Below are 17,714 nucleotides of genomic sequence, written 5' to 3' on the forward strand. Positions count from 1 at the left end.
TGGAGTCCGCCAGCAAAACAAAAGGGGATTTTCCTATAGTGCCAACAGCCCAGAGCCTCTGCTACACAAAGTGCTATCTGCCACTACCTCAGGGGCATTTCTGTTGCAGTCACCTTCAGCTTCTCCCAAATGTCAAACTCTTAACTGAATACAGAGTAACATTTTATTTTCTAAATTTTTTTCACCCTCAAGAAAAGGGTCAATAAATTAATCAGCACATTTGTGTAAGTGACTTAACGATACTCAACCACCCTTCAAGCCCTGGCACGTAGAGCTCCCAACCTCACAGCGCTGCCAGCTCAGCCCGGCATGCCATCCTGCGGAAGGGGCCGCCGTGCACGGGGCTATACCGCCCAGGACTACCCACACCCGGCGAGTATGGGGAGACGCTGGCCTTCCCAGGACTGCCGGCAGCTGGTCCACATCTTCCCGGGCTGCAGCTGTAGGGAGAGCCAAGATCCGGCCGCTGAAGCTTGAACTTCCCTTTCACTGCAGGGCTTGGCCAACTAGGGAAACCAAGAGAGGGGATTTACCACAGACAAGCAAGTCAGAGCAGACCACACAGGGCCAGGCAGTGCGGAGAGGAGGAAAGGGAGGAGGTGAGGGACAGAGTACTAAAGGGGGGAGGGAGCAGGAAGGGGAAGTGGGGAGGCGGACAGGGTGAGGAGGCGATGGGAGGCTGAGGGAGAGGGCACCAAGGAGGTGAGGGGACAGGAGGGTGAAGAAGTGAGTGAGGAGGTAAAGGGGAGGGTGGGGAGGTACAAGAAGGTGCTAAGGAGATGTGAGGGCTAGAGGATGAGGAGGTGAGGAGTGGGTAGATGGGTGAGGTGGATGGTGGGGAGGGATGGGAGACGGGGCTGGAGGGCAGGGGGAGGATGCCAAGGGGCCCTGTGGTGGTAACGTGCACGGAGGCATGTAAACCTCCCTCTAGGAGCAGTCGACAAGGACCACCTGGCTGAGGGCTCTATGAGCTGGGCCATGGGGCTGCCTGTGTGGGGCTGAGCAGCTGGCAAAGCGTATGGCAGTGTGGGCAGTGGCCGCCTACCTCTGTCTGTCCAAGGGTGAGTAGGCCAGCACAGTGCGCTTCCACCTTAGGACAGCCGGGTACTGACAAGGGTCGACGTCCGCACACTCCAGGGCAGCGAGCACATCCCGGTCCAGCTTTGAAGGCTCTTCTCTAGAGATCATGTAAAGAACAAGAAAGGGGGTGGGTGGGAATCTGATTATAAAACAAAGACCTGAGGACACAGACACCCCCCTCATGTGTGACACAGGATCAGTGTGTTGAGGGTCCATGTGTTTCCCCCCCAGTCACTGTACCCTGGCGGTTGTCAGAAGAATGCCAGCAAGTCTAGGGAAGGAAGAGCCAGTGGCCATGGTGCTGGACCGGGACCTGGGGCAACAGAGGTGGGGACACTGTGCATCCCTCAGCAAGGTTCATGGGACTGAGGAAAGCTAGCGCATTAGTGGTGCAAGGAGGGGCCCTGGCTCTGTCCTGACAGTTAAATCCTCTGGAAAGATTCAGTCACTGTGGCACTTGCTGCCCTAAAGGATGCAGGTGGAAAGCTGCCACGGCCTATCAAGGGGCCCTCAGAGAAAAGAAATTACAAAACACCCCGGGAATCCCAAGTGCAGTCCTCCTACCCGAGCAGGAAGAGCCTAGGGGCTGGCTCCAAGGACAGGGGCTGGAGTGTGGGGCTGCAGCCTCGCAGGCCCGCACATCCACGGCTGCTGGCATCCAGCGACATCCTTGCAATCTCATCTGACATCTCCTTCTCTGTCCGTACTGGGTCATTCCCACACTTTTCCAGAGCAGGTGCTGGTTCTAATTCACCTCCTGCCGAGGCCCTTCTCGGTGTCGGGACCTTCGTGTCTCTGTTACTTGGTGTCTGACAAGAGCTGCTCCCTGGCGTTTGCAGATGCAGTTTGTCAAACTCAACAGTTAAGCTGGAGACGGGAGAGAAAAGGCCTTCTTCCTCCCCAGCGCAGCCCATGGGCCTCTTCCGCCTCCAGAGCTTGATCGGATCCGGACTGCAGACCCCGTTCTTGCTGTCACGCTCCTGGGTGTCTCTGGCATCCGGGCTGTCTGCGTAGTGTGCATCTTGTTCCGCAGAGAGAATGTCCTGCCCCGGGTCTCCAGAGGCTCCAGCCAGGGGCTGGTATGCACTGCGAGCTGTGTTCTGCCGATTCTTAAACTCCTCCAAGCTAATGTCCTCATCTTCATCGAGAAACGCCCTCACGGAAATGGAGTTGCTGCACTTTTTGCCACAGCCTGTGAGCAACACAACACAAAAGTCAGAACATCGGGCCCCACAGGTTGTCCCAGCACAGACTGCAAAAGATGCCAAGACAGACACAGCTGCAGGCCTTCTGGGATCAAGTCCTCCCTGCTGGCCCAGAAAGGGACATCCAGGCCAGGCTGCGCCCCAGTGTGGAGTGACCAGAGGGGATTTGAGGATTTCCCCACAGGGTCCTGATACCTAGAGAACAAGGCCCAAGGTGGCCTGAGAGTGAGACAGAGGACAACTGTGGACTATGCTGTGGAAGTGGGACACTGAACCCCTGAGGTCTGGCTGGTGAGACCAAGTGACTAAATTAAAGGCCTTGGGGGCGCAGTACATTAGTGTTGGGCTGCTAATTAGAAGGTGGCTAGTGGGGCCACGGGCCTGAGGGCTCCTTCCTCCGGGTACTGTGGGCTTCATACACAACTGTGGTTTCCAGGGTAGACTCCCCATCTGTCCTGACAGGACAGTAGAAAACAGGTGGAAGGACACAGATGGGAAGGGAGTTTGTGTCCATGAGGTGGGACCAATGACAGTGGGCGGGGGTTGGTTTGTATCCTTAAGCTGCTCGACAGGAGAAAGATGAAGCTATTTTATTGTCTCAGAAACTGGATGGAGGGTTGACAGGAGTTGAAATCGACTCATCTGCAGTGGGACAATTTGAATCAAATATAAATCAAATACGGAGCCTGGTTTGGGACAAAGCCTTCAGAGGCAAAACAAAGTTGTTTCTGAGAGAAGTTTCTCTCACTTCTGGCCCAGCTTCTGCACCTGCATGCCTGTCTGTTCAGCCACCAATCTTGCTGAGGGAGGGTACGCTTCACTACAGGTGACTAAGTGTACTTTTATCATGAAGCCCAAAAGCACACACCGATGTCAGGAGAACCTGACGCTCAGAGCTCTGGCTCCGCCTGTGCTGGATGCTGGATAAGCTCCAGCTTATCCTGGGACGGTTCTCACTCACATGCGTTCAAACTATCTTCAGCTTCTTTCCTTCACTTTAAGGGGTCTATTTGGTAAAATAAATGCCTTCTGGGGTAGTGGGCCCCATCCCCCATCTCAGTCTTTAGAAACCACAGATTTTTAATCTGGTAGGTGTACACATTTCTACTTTGGCAGATTAAAAAACCCTTGGTACTAGCAAGATTTTGTTAGCTGGTTGGCCTTGTTTTTCATTATCCTCATGACCTTAAACATGATGCTAAGGGGTTTTACGTGTGGAGTTTTCTGGCATTTACAAAACCTGGTTGAAGGGAACTGTCTAGATAAACAACAAGTCAGCACAGTTTCTGTCCCCTCCTTGGCCCCTCGACGGAGTTCAGGCACTAGGCCCTGCAGTGCACCAGGGCCTGGCGCCTCCAGGAACTCACCTCAACTGCCTGGGGAGTTTGGAAAACCCCACTGAAGCTTTGAAAACAGCCCCTTACAGAGTTGACTGCCACTGTCAGTAAGAGCACTAGCCAAGCTCTCGGTTCCTTGCAGAATTTGTGGTTCTGTGCCCGCATTGCCTCTGTGACTGTGACATCACTGTCATTCTTTGTAACTGATGTTTATGTGAGTGCAGCAAAGGGCTCAGTGGCAGCAATGGTTCTGAGGATGGCGTGCTGTTCCCTTTCAGTGAGAGGTGAACAAACTCAACAATACAGAGGGGCAGTTTGTGGTTTTCCCTTTTAAAATGTGGTTACTGTTACTTTTAAGTTTGCCACAATTTAATTAAACTCCATTGTTGTGATTTTTCCATTTGCTATTTTATGCTGTAAAAACTCTTTGCATCCTGACTCCACTAAGGACACCCAGTATTCTGGGGCGTGTACTCCTGGAAACATGGGAAATGTTCCAGTGGGAAAAGACAGGATATCAGAAGATCCAACCACTACAGGTTCTGGGGAGCTCCGGTGGCCCCCCGAGTGCTAAGGAGCTGCGCTGTCAACCTAAAGCCAGCCGCTTCATGGAGAAAGAAGAGCAATCACCTCCCATGAGATTCATAGCCTCTGAAACCCCGCTGAGGGTCAGCTCCCATTCTGTGGCAACAAGAGTTTTACAGGTTCTCAGCCAGCGGGATTCAGCTATTATCAATTTTGATGTAACAGAGAGTTGGTTTTGTTTTCTGGGGTTTTTAAAAAAATTTTTTCTACTTGTTGTGTACTGTTGGATTGGAATCGGATCCGACTGACACAGGAGGAGCTTGTCCCTCCTTCTCCAGTGGAGCATCTGGTGGATTCGAACTGCCTACCTTCAGAATTGCAGTGCAGCTTCTTGCCACTAGGCCACCAGAGTTCCCTTCAGAGATTAGTTTTAATTGCGGGTGAACCTCAACCTGAACAGGTCAGTGCACCTGGCAATGCTGTCCCTCCCACACAGACCTCCTCATCTGCCAAGGTATAGCTCTCACACTCGCCCTCACCTTGGTCTTGGAGATGAGCTTCATTTGCTCCTGGTTCTAGGTGGGTCTTTCGGCCCATTTCTTGCTGAGTGAGATACTCTTCTAGTTTCTGCAGGCCCTCCTGGGAAGACAGATCGACAAAACAGCCCAGGAATTCCCAGTATTCACCCCAGGGGTACCCCAGGTCATGTGCTAACTCCCTGTAACAAATGAAACAAAAGCCATCATCAGTAGTGAAAGCAGACAAGACACAGCACAGAAATGACAAACAAAGCAGCAACTTTATGCCAGAACGGAGTGCAGCCCTCAGGATTCAACAGGGATGCATCTACTGCACCCTCGCTGCACCCAGCCCAGCCGTTCCTCCGCTCCTGCTGCTTTGGAACCTAGAACAGGGTCCTCAAGAGCCAGACAAGAGGGACCTCAAGTCCCACGACAAACCCCACAGATGGACTTGCTTGCACACAGCCAACGCCAATCTGTGTAGGCTCCTAAAAAGTCAACGGTCCTTTCTGAGTTTACACCTGAATCCAAGCCATGTTTTGAGAACAAGATCTACAGCACTCAATGAAGCTTCATTCATTTACACTCTCATTCAGCTTTTTGATTATGGGCAAATCACCCTCTGGGATTTTTATCCTATTGGTAGCTTCTAAACCCACCACCTCTTACACCACTAATTTAGAAAGGTAATGTTATCTGCCTCCTTTCCAGAAAAAAAAAAACACCAAAAAACAAGCCCAAGTATCTTGAGGATGTGGAGAACCCCTGATCCAGGAAGGATGGCACCACTATAGGCTGCGGTGTGTGTGCAGTGCGCACAGAGTAACCCTGAGATAAAGACGCTCTACGCCCGAGAGCGGGTCCGGCCACCCTGCTGAGGAGTTCTGCATCTTGGGCTGTCCCTTCACGCCTGGGCCAAGTATCCAGGCTTCTCACTTTAATAGCAACACACAGTCCTCAAAGTACCTTCCCACTCTTTCAACGCCTCTTTCTGGATCCGACTTCCTGACATTATGGAAGAAACCTGCCTTCCCTCGAGGTGGAGTTTTCCAGAGTTTGCGGAATTCTTCAGCCTGTGAAGAAAACAAGCAATATGGCATCCTGCCTGCACTGTGCAAACACCCCACACTTGGCGGAGTGACCCTGTGTCTCCAGTATCCATTCTTTCCCCACAGGGCTGCCCTGTCCATTCTTCCCTTGATATGCTGTAAAAAGAAACTTACTAGTCTCATGCTGTATGTGACTAATCCTTACTTAACTGCAACTAGTTACCCATTTTTGGAGCCGTAGTGGGTACAGAGTTGTGCTGCTGACCCAAAGATGGCATCTCTCTGGCAGTTCAAATCCACCAGAAGAAGACGAGCAATCTTCTTCTTTGTGACTTTCAGCCTTTGAAAATCTGCTGGAGGGTCAGTTATGAGGCAGTTCCAACAGCTGTGTTTCTGAGCTGTACTGCAGGTCGTGATTAGTTACAGGGTTCCATGCAGGCAGCATGCAGCCAGAAGGGTGGCCCTCCATTTTCATTTGGGTGGAAAGCCCACAGACGCTGTCAGGGTTTGTCTGAACACCCTAAAGGGTCGAGGTGAGGATGCAGTGGTTAGGCTCAGAGGAGAGCTATTCCAGTGGCTCAAAGCATGTTACAGGAAGCAGGCCTAGAAGGAGAACTTCAGAGTCAGAGGTGGGCACCTCTTGGTGAAGGTGCTGGATAGGGAGCCTGGCTGGGCTGAAAAGGGCAGACAGATGATGCAGTATAGGCGGGGCGGGGCTGGCCTGGTGCCTCCTGCCACAAGTGGGCAGTCAGGACACCTGAAACTCCAGCAAACAGAGCAAGCCCTCTCCTGAGACGGTCCTCTTCTGAGAGCTCTGGGGACCATGGGCCAGTCCCCACGACCGAGCACAAACCCCACACCAAGTTACAGATACCCTGGGGAGGTTCCAACAGTTTCCACAGCAGCTCACCTTGGATGGGCTCAGGGGCCCTGCAAAGGCTCTCAGAGTCAGAATGGGGTCTCGGGGGCTTCCCCCAAAGCGAGAGGTGGGCAGTGCATCAGCCGTCTGGTCGGATGACCACAGCTCCCCAATCACTGGCGAGGATGTGTCCTCTGCTCTCAGGAGCGGCACATAGTAGTGACCTGCAGAAGGGACAAGTGTGGCTGAGCATCCTGGCCCCTGTGGCCTAATGTACCTGGCAGGTATCTGATGAGCAGCAAAGAAACCACATGGCTCCACTCTCTGGGGCTCTGCTTCTGACTGAGGACAAGCGAGCACGTGGTTCCTGCGTCAGGTGAGGACAGAGCCCACCACGCTCCTTCACAAGATCACCACCCACCCCAGGAGGCTGGACTTCTGAGACAGGTCAGCACTCGGAGGCCTTCTGCACAACACAACAATACATCACTGATGCACACTGTGGGCTTCTCCAGAATCAGGACAGCGTTGACCACTAGAACGGGGGGGAGGGGGGGGAAGCCCAGCAAGACGGTGGGACCTCCTTCCATTTCTCCTGACCCCTTATCCCCATACCATGCCACGCCCTCACTGTGATCACCCACCCCCACCGTGATCACTTACCCCCGACTCTGATCACCCACTCCCACCGTGACACCCACCCTCACCGTGATGCCTATCACTTACCCTGTAAATATTCTCTGATTTGCTCCTTCAATTCCAGAGATTTACTTTTACTTCTTTCACAAATTACCTATGAAGTAAATAAACACGCTAAATCTTTTAACAATTCATCCCATTTTCTTATCACTTAAGTTATATTACAAGAACAAGTTTTCAACTCAGCGTAGTGAGGACATCTCTAAAAGATGGCAAAACCTCCTGAGCTCAGCAAGTCAAAAGCCAGCATTTCCTGAGATGTTAGCTCACAGCCCAAGGGTGCGTACCCCAGGGGAACGGTGGGGAGCACCGGGAGATGAAGTGAGCTCTACCTTCTTTCCTCATGGTGCACAGAAGGAGAATAAGTACACTGTCATCAGTTCAGACACCTGCCCTGTAGGAAGGGCACTGCCCAGGGGAGAAAACAAATCCACAGGAAGCGCCTTTCCCAGGCCTGAGGCAATCGTGCCTCAAGAACACACTGTGCTCAAAACTGTGAACTAAAAAAAAAACCAAACCTGTGAACTACTGGGAACCTTCAAACCACAAAGTAACACTGTCTCAGCAAAGTAACCATCTCTGTTATGGCCAATGGGTGAAACCAAAGTTTCACAGTTGTATCCAGTGAGTGCAACTAATTTTTTATTTTGCAACAAATGAATTTTAAATGGATAACTGTTAACTGAAATAAAATATGTGAAGGGAAAAAAATAAGTGTTAAAGTTGGTGGTGGTGCCAGTGGAGTCACCTGCAACTTGTACTCTATGTATGGGATCCTATGTACAAGAGCTCTGAAGCCTTCCCTATCCTGAGCCAGTCTCACTGACTCTGACACACTGACCCCCATTACCCCAGTTACTGTGTCAATCCATCTTGTCTGGGGTCTTTCTCTCCTGTGCTGTAAAAACCACTCCTACAAATACCCAAAAACTGGGCTAGATGTATATAAAATAATGATAATCTGAGTTGTAAAATTTTCTGATCAATTTTATTTTACCTTTATTCTGGAAATACTGAACATTGCATATAAAATAGGTATTACTTTTATGTTATAAAAGGGGAAGGGCAGGAGCAACAAAGCAGAATGCTCCCAGGCCTGAGAGCAGCACCCACCGGCACCTGGAGCACACCAGGCCAAGCTCTGGCGTGGTCCCCGGCTCCCTGTTCTCCACACCACAGGCACAGAACACCTCCACAACTCTCTCACCACTCAGGCTGCTCTGCTTAATGGGAACAAGCTGAGTGAGGGCTAACGAGGGCTACACTGACTGCCCACAGACGCCTCCTTTCCGTGCATGCACGTCCAACACAGTATGACCAAATTGCAGCATCCTACCCACATTCTAACACCCCATATCCATTTGTTCTAGTATTGAATGACCACTGCATTCCAATACCCTGTGGCCATGGAGCCTTATGACCACACAGCTGTAATCACTGTGCCCCAGGACTACACAGCTGTGACCTCTGTGCCCCAGGACCACACGGCTGTGGGTCCTTGTGCCCCAGCACTGAATGGCTGTGAGCCCTGAGCCTCAGGACCACAGTGTTTCAGTGGGTACTTACATCTTCAGGTGTCTTCTCATATTTATTCTTGGGATTTTTTACAATCAAAGGGTGGGAAGTAAGGATTCTGACCACCTCTGCATTCCCAAACTTGCATGCAAAATGCAGGGGTGTATCATAGCCCTAGAAAAGAAGAGAGATAATTCATGTTTCTCAGTTCAGGAGGCTGCTTGCTGCACAATGAAAATACGTATTGCCTTACAAAAAGAGAAAAAAGTTCCACAAAAATCACCATCTCCCTTCACATCCCAAACTGCCCACTCCACCCATCAGGGTGCACACTCTCTATGGGCCTCGGTAGTTATGTTCAGTATTGGGTCCTCACACTGGACAGTCCTCTCAGGAGCTGGGTCACAGGAGCTCAGGCAGCAGCAACACTAACATGTAGGCCCAGTTAAACATCTGTCAGGTAACTCAGAAAGCATCAAGTGCTCAGGAAGCAAAACAAGGGGAGGCAGGCGACATTTAGGGCAAAGAACACACAAAGCTCAACTGCTCTGAAAGCAGAGCAGATTCCAGATTCCTGGGCTCATGTAAGGGTGCAGTGAGTGGCCCTGGCTCCAGGGAGGCGAGATCCCAGTTCTGGTGTGACTAGAACAGGTCTCCTGTGACCAAAAGTTGGTGTGGGCCCTTCTCTTGGGGCTGCCAGGGGACTCTGACAGATCAAAGGGCATGAAGACTTGGGCACTGTGCTCAGCAGCCACACACCTGTGTTCTCACACATGACTTGTGCACCTGAAGGTCAAGTCCACCTCCCACCAGGCTCCCACAAATCTACCAATTAAAGTGCAGCATCATTATCAGGGTGGTGCACATAGCATGTGCAGGGCCTCACGACCACCCCAGGTCAGCATGAGCACCACCCATCTGTGGGAGAAGTACCAGGCTCGAGCGCGCTACACAGGGAATGACTATAACTCCTGGCACCACATGACCACACAGCATCACCACCCTGCCAATGACATGAGAGAGGCAGCAGGAGAGAATAGCCCCCAGAAGGGCTGGGGGATCCCTGGTCCAAAGACAGAACCAATAGGCACACAGCTAGGTAGGGTCTCCCAGAGGGACGGGTGTGTGTGATCTCTGCTTCTAGGTCCTCTGTGTGTGTGTGTGATGTGTGTGTGTGTGTGTGTGTGTGTGATCTCTGCTTCTAGGTCCTGTTTGGACCAACCAGGATATGCTGCCCTGCAGTGCAGACACCTCAGTGAGCATACAGCCTTCTTGTTCTGATCACACCTCCTCAGCGAGTCTTAGTCCTGTCCTGCTCGCTGACGCCCAGCACAGGCACTCAGCACACACCTAGGACATTGGTGCTCCTGCTGGACGGAGCACGAGGTGCCCACTCACCATCTTGTCGGGCGTGTTCAGATACAGGTCCACGATGTAGCGGATGCGCTTGCGCAGCATGCTCTCGTCGTCATCGGGGTACATGAGCCGCATGAACTCGGGGTTCTCCAGCGTCTCCAGTGTCAGCTGGCAGAGATAAGCCTGGTTCTCCTTGGCCGCCACGTGCATGACGTTGTACCGACAGCCTTCCTGGAAGGGAAATCCTGCTCTGAACTTCAGTTCTACTTTTATTATGGGCACGCAGATCATGATGACCATGGAGCGTAAACCACAGCGCTAAAAGCAGACTTACCTGGACAATGGTAGGATTGTCCCCGGAACCAATTAGGTAACGGGGGTTACTCCAGACAAGGTCAGAGAAGGTGTCTGCTTCTCCCTTTTCCACAGCCTTCCGCAGTTTGGCCGTGAGGTCCTGGGTCCGAGGGTTTTTGTAACTGTTGGCACGTTCTTTGTTGATAGTTTCAGACTCTGATAAGCACAAATCATCTGTCATTAAGAGAAAGGATGTGAGAATGGTGGACTTCACACACTTTCTCTGCACTCCAACTAGCTGAGAGCAGAGCACAGTGACCAATCCTGAATGCAGGTGACACAAGCCCGCCAGAGAGGTATGGACACATCAAGAGCACACCGGCTCCACCAGGTGTCCAGCCAGAGGCCCTGTGAGTGTGGTGCCATGGGTGATCATGGGCACTAAGTGGGTTTCTATGGTGGGATGCATATGGTAAGGACAGTCCTCGCCAGAGGACATCTCCAGCAAAGGCACGCAGCCTCCGGGGTTAAGAGGATTCCCATGAGGGCGAACACTCCAAAGTGATTTCTGCTGTTTAATTACAACACTGAGACACCAGGGATTTTCTTCAGGGGAATTCTACAAACCAAACCGTTAAGAGATAAATCTGTGACTAAGAGTTTTAACCACTGGTTCCTAAGTAAGCACTGCATAACTCTGCGGCAGGTAGCAGAGGAAGAGAGTGACCCAAAGCAGAGTGCACATCCTTGGGATCAAGTCAGTTTAGGGGAGGCTAAGACATCAGGCAGAGAACCAGGCCCAAGCACAGTAAAAAGCCAGGGCCTTGGTCAGAGGTGAACGAGCAAAGTTAGCAATTGCGTTTGGGACGGGGCGTGGTCAAATCCAAGCAGCAAGGCTCCTGCACCAGAATCTGACTTTACAGGTCCCCTGCGTGTGGGAATCCAGGCAGAGGACACAGTCTCAGGCAGGAAGAGAACTCGTCTCAGATCAACAAAGGGTCCTGAGCTGAGGGATTGTGAAAATCAACAGAAGGGGCACAGGTCATCCCCTGGTCAAGCACAAGTCCTGACTCCTTGGCATCAAGGCCTTCAGAGCGCCCAGCAGCTCTGGGTGCCCATCGCCACCACCCCCGCCTCCCCTCGCCTCACAGCATTCCCAATCCCAACCAGCCTGAATCCCTTTTTCCATGGCTGGTCCCTGGGCTGGTCTCCCCTTCTTGGTGAACCACAGTGCAGAGAGAGGAAACAAGCCACAAAACCTCAGGAGAGGGCAAAGCACATTCCTGGGTCAGAGGGACACCATCATGTGGATGGCGCGCACTGTACCTTTGAGCCCACCGTTGCTGATGGCTGGGGCTGCTCTCACAGGGGACAGCGGCAAGCAGGCTTTGCTTGGAGAAGGGAAATAATCGCAACTTCCTCTAGCAAACCTCTCTGCCTCTTCTCTGCTTGGAAAAGCTTTAAACCGAGATCCTTTGATCATCTTCACAGCCTGCAAGGCTTCCTTTTTATCCTCATAAACATGAACCCTCTCTGTGGGGACAAAGGAAGATAGATCAAAACTCTGTTTCTCCTCTTGTACCATGACACAAAGGCCTCCAGCATGGTAGGGAAGGAGTGGTGACAGTGAAGGTCCCACTGGCCCAGGCCCTGACCTCAACCTTGTACGAGGAGCATGAAGAAACCAGAGGTTTGTGTCCAAAGACTTTGAGCAGGTTCTGTGTTTCGGTAACAATCTATTTTCACAACATATGCCAAGTATGATAGGCAAAACATATAAAAGACACAGAGACAACAATTAAGATCAAAGATATTTTAAAGTATTTAGCAGTGAAATGGAATGTAACACTTCAACTTACTTTCTCATTTTATTTGTTGATATTTTCTCCAAACACTAGAGCTTGGTAATGTGTGCTATTTTCACATCTCCTGTCATGATTACAAGAGTATTACTTCATAACGACATATAGTTCACCCATATTTTACACTTTTTATTCAACTGTGTTACTTTTCAACATTCCAAAAGGGTAAAATACAACTCTAAGTCACAACAAGAGCAATATGCAAAAAAAAGGGGGGTGACATCTTGCATTTAGGACCGAAATTTATCATCACAAGCAAGAGTGGGGAGGGTGAAAAAGCGTAAAGGGCAAATAGAGCGTCACTGTTACCCATTAGCTACTGCTGGGTCAGCCTCTAATTCTTGGTGATCCCCTACATTCACAGGTTTTCATGTACAGATTTTTACAAGCAGATCACCAGGCCTTTCTTCCTAGTCTCTCTTATTCTGGAAGCTCTGCTAGAACCTACTCAGCATCAGAACAATATGTGAGCCTCTAATGACAGATGAGGGGCAGCTACACAGGAGGGGCCCGGCCAGGAAGGTGAGAATTCTAGCACCGAACCACTACAGGCCTGGGAGGGGGAGGTAAGCCAGGTGCTTCCACCATGTGTGCATGAGAGTGCACTACTGAGGGACTCTGAAAAGGACACGGGTATTATCAACTAGGTTTATCAGCAAACTCAAATGTCAGGGAAGATGCTAAAGGCTATCCAGAGAAGAAAAAGGAAATACGTACTATGTCTAAATTGTCAAAATAAAGAGAACCAAGCAAACAAAATCAAACCACCAAAAAGTAAAGAAAGAAAACCAGGAGGTGTAACAAGAAGACAGAACAGGAGGCTGGAGAGACAAGCTCCAACAGATTCATGTACATGTTACCTGTTTTCCCCGGTAAGTCATCATACACTGGGCACACCCCATAGTACAGGAGGGGTTCTTTAGTGGTGGCCACAGGAGTTCTGGGGGTGTCCACCTCTGCGGGGGCACTGAAGGATGGCGAGCAGGTCGTGGGCAGTATGGCCTCTTCCTGAGGCGGATTCAGGCCCATATTATAGCCAAAATCTTTGTCTTCAGAAAAAGTGGCCTGGTTATTAGCTGCATTCTGCACAGCACATGTTAAAATCCTTTGTGTTTCTTGGCTGAAAGGTGCAAGGCCTGCTGCATCTTGGTTAGGAGAGGAAATCAAGGATTTTCCTTGTTCTAACAAAGCCTGAGCCAATTTTTTTTCAAAAATGAACCTTGTGGTTGATGTAATAGGTCCACATTTCAATCCGGCTTTGACAATTTCTTTTCGAAGGTCATCTGGATTCAGGAGTTTCAACTGAGCCAAGACAACATCCATTGTCATTTCACCTAGGTGCAAGAAAAGAAACTTTAAAGTCTTTTTAATCCAGTTTCTCCACATTTTTACACATCTATGACTCCTCTATTAGAAGTTTTTAGTATGAATTTTATTTCCATATCTACAATTATCTATGCAAAATCAGACTCTTATAACCTAGTACTATCACATTAACATTCAAACACTGTACTGGAAAAAAGTGTAATTTGGAATAAACTTCGTGAAAGTCAATTTGACAAAATCCAGAAAAATTCCAGCTCTCAAACTGTGGCTTCCTGATAGAGCTGCACTCCATGCAGTAAGAGAAGCTCAGGACAGGACTTTACATGGAGCTGTCACACAGGCAGATGTTTCCTGACAAGGTCGTTCTGTGTTCTGCAAACAGTTTATTTTAAAAATTGGAAGTCTGTGGCCACTCTGCCCTGAGCAAGTCTGTGGGCACCATTTCCCAACAGCTCGAGTTCATGTCATGTCTCTGTGCCTCACTCTGGTCATTCTCACAGCATTTCAAACCCTTCTGTAATACTGTTGTTGTTAAGTGCCGCTGAGTCCAGTATGACTCATCCTGTGCCATCCTCACATCTCTAACACACTTGAGCCCATCACTGCAGCCGCTGGTTTAGGGTCTTCCTCTCTTCTGCTGACCCTCCACCATCCTAAGCATGATGCCCCTTTCCAAGGAATAGCCCCTCCCAACAACATGCCCACTGTTATTGCCGTGTACCATCGAGTCGGAACAAACGCATAGCTGACCTTCCAGTATATTTTCAGAGGCAATTTAATCACACAGGGAGGAGGCTGCCCATCTTTCTCCTGTGGAACAGCTAGTGTTTTTGAACTGCATGCCTTTGGGATTGCAGCACAGTTTCTTACCACTAGGAACCAGTGCTCACATGCCCACTACACACTTAACAGACAAGCAAACCAAAGCCAAACTTACCACTATGCAGCCTATTATAACTCATGGTGACCTCCTCCTATGGGTTTCCAAGAATAAATCTTTGTAGCAGAAGATCATTTTCTTAAGGAGTAGCTAGTGGATTTGAACTGCTGATTTTTCAAGCAGCAGTCCAACACTTAACACATTATACCATCAGAACTCTGTTCTTAATAGACTACAGCATAGTATAAGACAGAACTTTTACATGTACTGAGAAACGAAAAAATCTGTGGGGCTTAAAGGGCCGCCTGCGGGCGCGGGGCTGGGGGCTCCCGCTTCACCCCGCTGCCATTCCACCGCGTTTCGCTCCTGTTGACTCTTGTTCTTTTCTTTCTGAATAACTGAAAGCCTTCATTCACTTCTCTCCCCAACTTTAGCAGACCCTCCTCCTCCTCCATGTCTCACTGCCATCATTAAAACTTGATTATGGTAAAAAAAAATCTGTGGGGCTTAGTTTATTGTCATACAATGGTGGCATAGTGGTAAGAAGCTGTACTACCATCTCAAAAGCACACAGTTCAAATCCACCAGCTGCTCTGTGGGAAGATGGGTAATCTCCTTTATGACTTACTGCCTCTGAAAACCCACTGGAGGGTCAGCTATGAGTAGATTCTGACTTGACAGCACACACCACCACCACCACCACTCCGTAGTGAAACTAGCTTTACTTTGGTGGGCTAGATCTGAAGCAATAGTATCTCTGATGCCTGTGTGATGAATCTGCCAAGCGCTGGGATCATTTAATATATGACAGAAAATAGGATATATGTCAAGCATCAAATTATATACATAAGTATTTGCCTTAAGTTTTTTGCCATAAGTTTATACCTTTTATGCCTTAAGATTTCACAATAGTGTCTAGGCAAGATCAAATGTTGACAAGAGAGGCAAAGACAGCGGAGACAGCAGGAACCCTGGTGCAAAGGACACAGAGGAACTTTCTGGGATGATGGAAACCGGCTACATGTTAATTGACGGGACTTACTAGGCGTGTGCATATTTCTCAAAACTTGTTGAACTGCACACTTTGGTCAATGTAAATTACATCTCAGGATTGCTGATTGGAGGGGCGGGGAACACCTCCATACTGGAATTTCTAATGTGCTTCAGGAAAGAAATTCCAAATTGTAATCTTTTTTTTTTCCAAATTGTAATCTTTTTATATAAATGGATAGAAAGAATAAGAAACAAAGTGAAAATTAAACGTCCTACCCTTAGTTTGTTTGAAATTTTTAAACTTTTTTCACCCTTGCGGTTTTGAAATCAACTCTCTTCAAAATAAAGATAACACACAGTAACAGGCATCAGTTTATATACTAAGACTGAGCCATAAGAAGTCTTTAAATGCAAACCTCTCCCTTTTCCTCCCATTCCTAAAGTCCTTCTATGAGAGCCCACAGCTTCAGGATAAGCTCACCAACACCCATTCTCTCTCCTGTCTTCTCCACGTTACACCCATTCATCCAGCATCAGACTCATTCACCCTCCCTGCCTTCTCCATATCACAGACATTGACCCACGTGCCTTCTCATCACTTCCATTCAACCTAGGAACTTTTCTTAATCATATGATCCACCGTATCACGCCTTCTCCACATTACACTCAAGTCTGATTTAAACAATGGTTATTGCTGATTCAAAGAGCCTCGTCTTTTAATCAATGAAATGTATTACCCCGTCCACTCTAAAACTGCCAAAGAACATGACAGTGAAGACCTGCTGACAGGATACTGAAAAGGACAGGCAGAGAATCAAATTATCTTTGTATAAAATTAATAGTGATGGATTGGTGGTAAGGAAACGACAAGGGTGATGATAAATCCAGACTGTTTTAAGAGCAAGACAAAGCCACAGGCAGGACAACAGTATGAGGGCTGAGGGAGAAAGGAGCAGAACTATAACAGTTTCTGACAGTATTTCATTTTTCCTAAGATCTCCATTTTGTCCTTGTAACCGTGAAAGCCCAGAGCAGAACAATAATATCACATTATAATGACATTGGCAACTGACCTAATCAGAAACCTTGGGCAAGTTGTTTCAACTCCAAACTTTGGTTTCCTCAACTATAAAATGGACATTAGCTCTACTTCTAGGGTTGCAAGAAGAGTTAGACTAAAAGGAAATATATAAGGTCTGTACACTGTATCTGATATTGAAAATGTCTTAATAGATTTTTAGCTACTGCTATCAGGGAATACAGAATTAATCTCTCAGAATAAATAACATGCTACAAAGTCAGTTTTGATAAGAAAAATGTACACACTGATGGTTTAGTGGTAAAGAATGGGGCTGCCAACACAAAAGTACATGGTTCAAATCAACTAGCTGCTCAGTGGGAGAAAGATGGGCAATCTCCTCCAGTATGATTTACTGCCTCTGAAAACTCACTGGAAGGTCAGCTATGAGTCAGTTACAACTCAAGAGTATATTACAACATACTTAACAATAAATCTACAGCTTTAGATCAAGCAATGTTTTAAAATGTAAAATAAGGAATGAAGCAAAGTGCAAGACTATACTCCTCTCATGAACGACAGAAGGGGCAATAAAATGTGCAGGCGAACTTTGCTTCACTTTGCTTTGCAAATATTGCAGGTTTTAAAAAAAAATTTATTATTAATTTCAGTGAAAATTTACAGAGACCTTGGGTTTCTATTCATTTACTGTTGCATATTTCTCCCCTCCCAACACTCCCCCCCTAGTACACTACCCTCTTGGAAAAGTAAAATTCTTTCATTGTTTTACAAACTCTCCTCCAGGTCCACTCCACTATGCAGCCTTCGCTCTGGACTCCTCTCATGACAAAAATACCTAATCATATATCCCTTTTAAACAATTTTCTTCCTCATCTGTTTCAATGCAGTCTACATTATTGAACCCATCTTTCTCAGTCTCCCCCACCCCGATGTCAGTCCTGTTTTACAACAGTGGCACCATGCAGTATTTGTCCTTTTGTGACAGAGATACTTCACTCAGCGTAATGTCCTCCAGGGTCACCCATTTTGAATAATATTGCATGAGTTCCTTATTTTTCAATGCAGCATAGTATTCCATTGTGTGAATATACCCCAGCTTCTCTATCCATTCGTTTGTTGATGGGCACTTAGGTTGTTTTCAGCTCCTTGCTATTGTGAACAAAGCCACAATAAA

General features: G+C 48.5%; 1 protein-coding gene across 1 annotated transcript in view; it reads right to left on the reverse strand.

Moving 5' to 3' along the window:
• Positions 1 to 283: 283 nt before the first annotated feature.
• The window catches only part of ANKLE2 (ankyrin repeat and LEM domain containing 2), a 20,764-nt gene continuing 3,333 nt past the window's right edge, over positions 284 to 17,714 (reverse strand). Inside the window, exons 2-13 of the mRNA XM_006901007.1 lie at positions 13,163 to 13,636; positions 11,767 to 11,973; positions 10,481 to 10,674; positions 10,189 to 10,377; positions 8,842 to 8,964; positions 7,303 to 7,369; positions 6,628 to 6,800; positions 5,635 to 5,741; positions 4,677 to 4,865; positions 1,645 to 2,253; positions 1,046 to 1,177; positions 284 to 506 (exon numbers count right to left, since the gene is read on the reverse strand). Coding sequence (XP_006901069.1) covers positions 284 to 506; positions 1,046 to 1,177; positions 1,645 to 2,253; positions 4,677 to 4,865; positions 5,635 to 5,741; positions 6,628 to 6,800; positions 7,303 to 7,369; positions 8,842 to 8,964; positions 10,189 to 10,377; positions 10,481 to 10,674; positions 11,767 to 11,973; positions 13,163 to 13,636 — 2,687 coding nt within the window. The remainder of the gene's footprint in view (positions 507 to 1,045; positions 1,178 to 1,644; positions 2,254 to 4,676; positions 4,866 to 5,634; positions 5,742 to 6,627; positions 6,801 to 7,302; positions 7,370 to 8,841; positions 8,965 to 10,188; positions 10,378 to 10,480; positions 10,675 to 11,766; positions 11,974 to 13,162; positions 13,637 to 17,714) is intronic.

Source organism: Elephantulus edwardii, unplaced genomic scaffold (genome assembly GCF_000299155.1).
Source record: "Elephantulus edwardii isolate Elephantulus edwardi_28Jun2011 unplaced genomic scaffold, EleEdw1.0 scaffold00304, whole genome shotgun sequence".
NCBI classification, from domain to species: domain Eukaryota; kingdom Metazoa; phylum Chordata; class Mammalia; order Macroscelidea; family Macroscelididae; genus Elephantulus; species Elephantulus edwardii.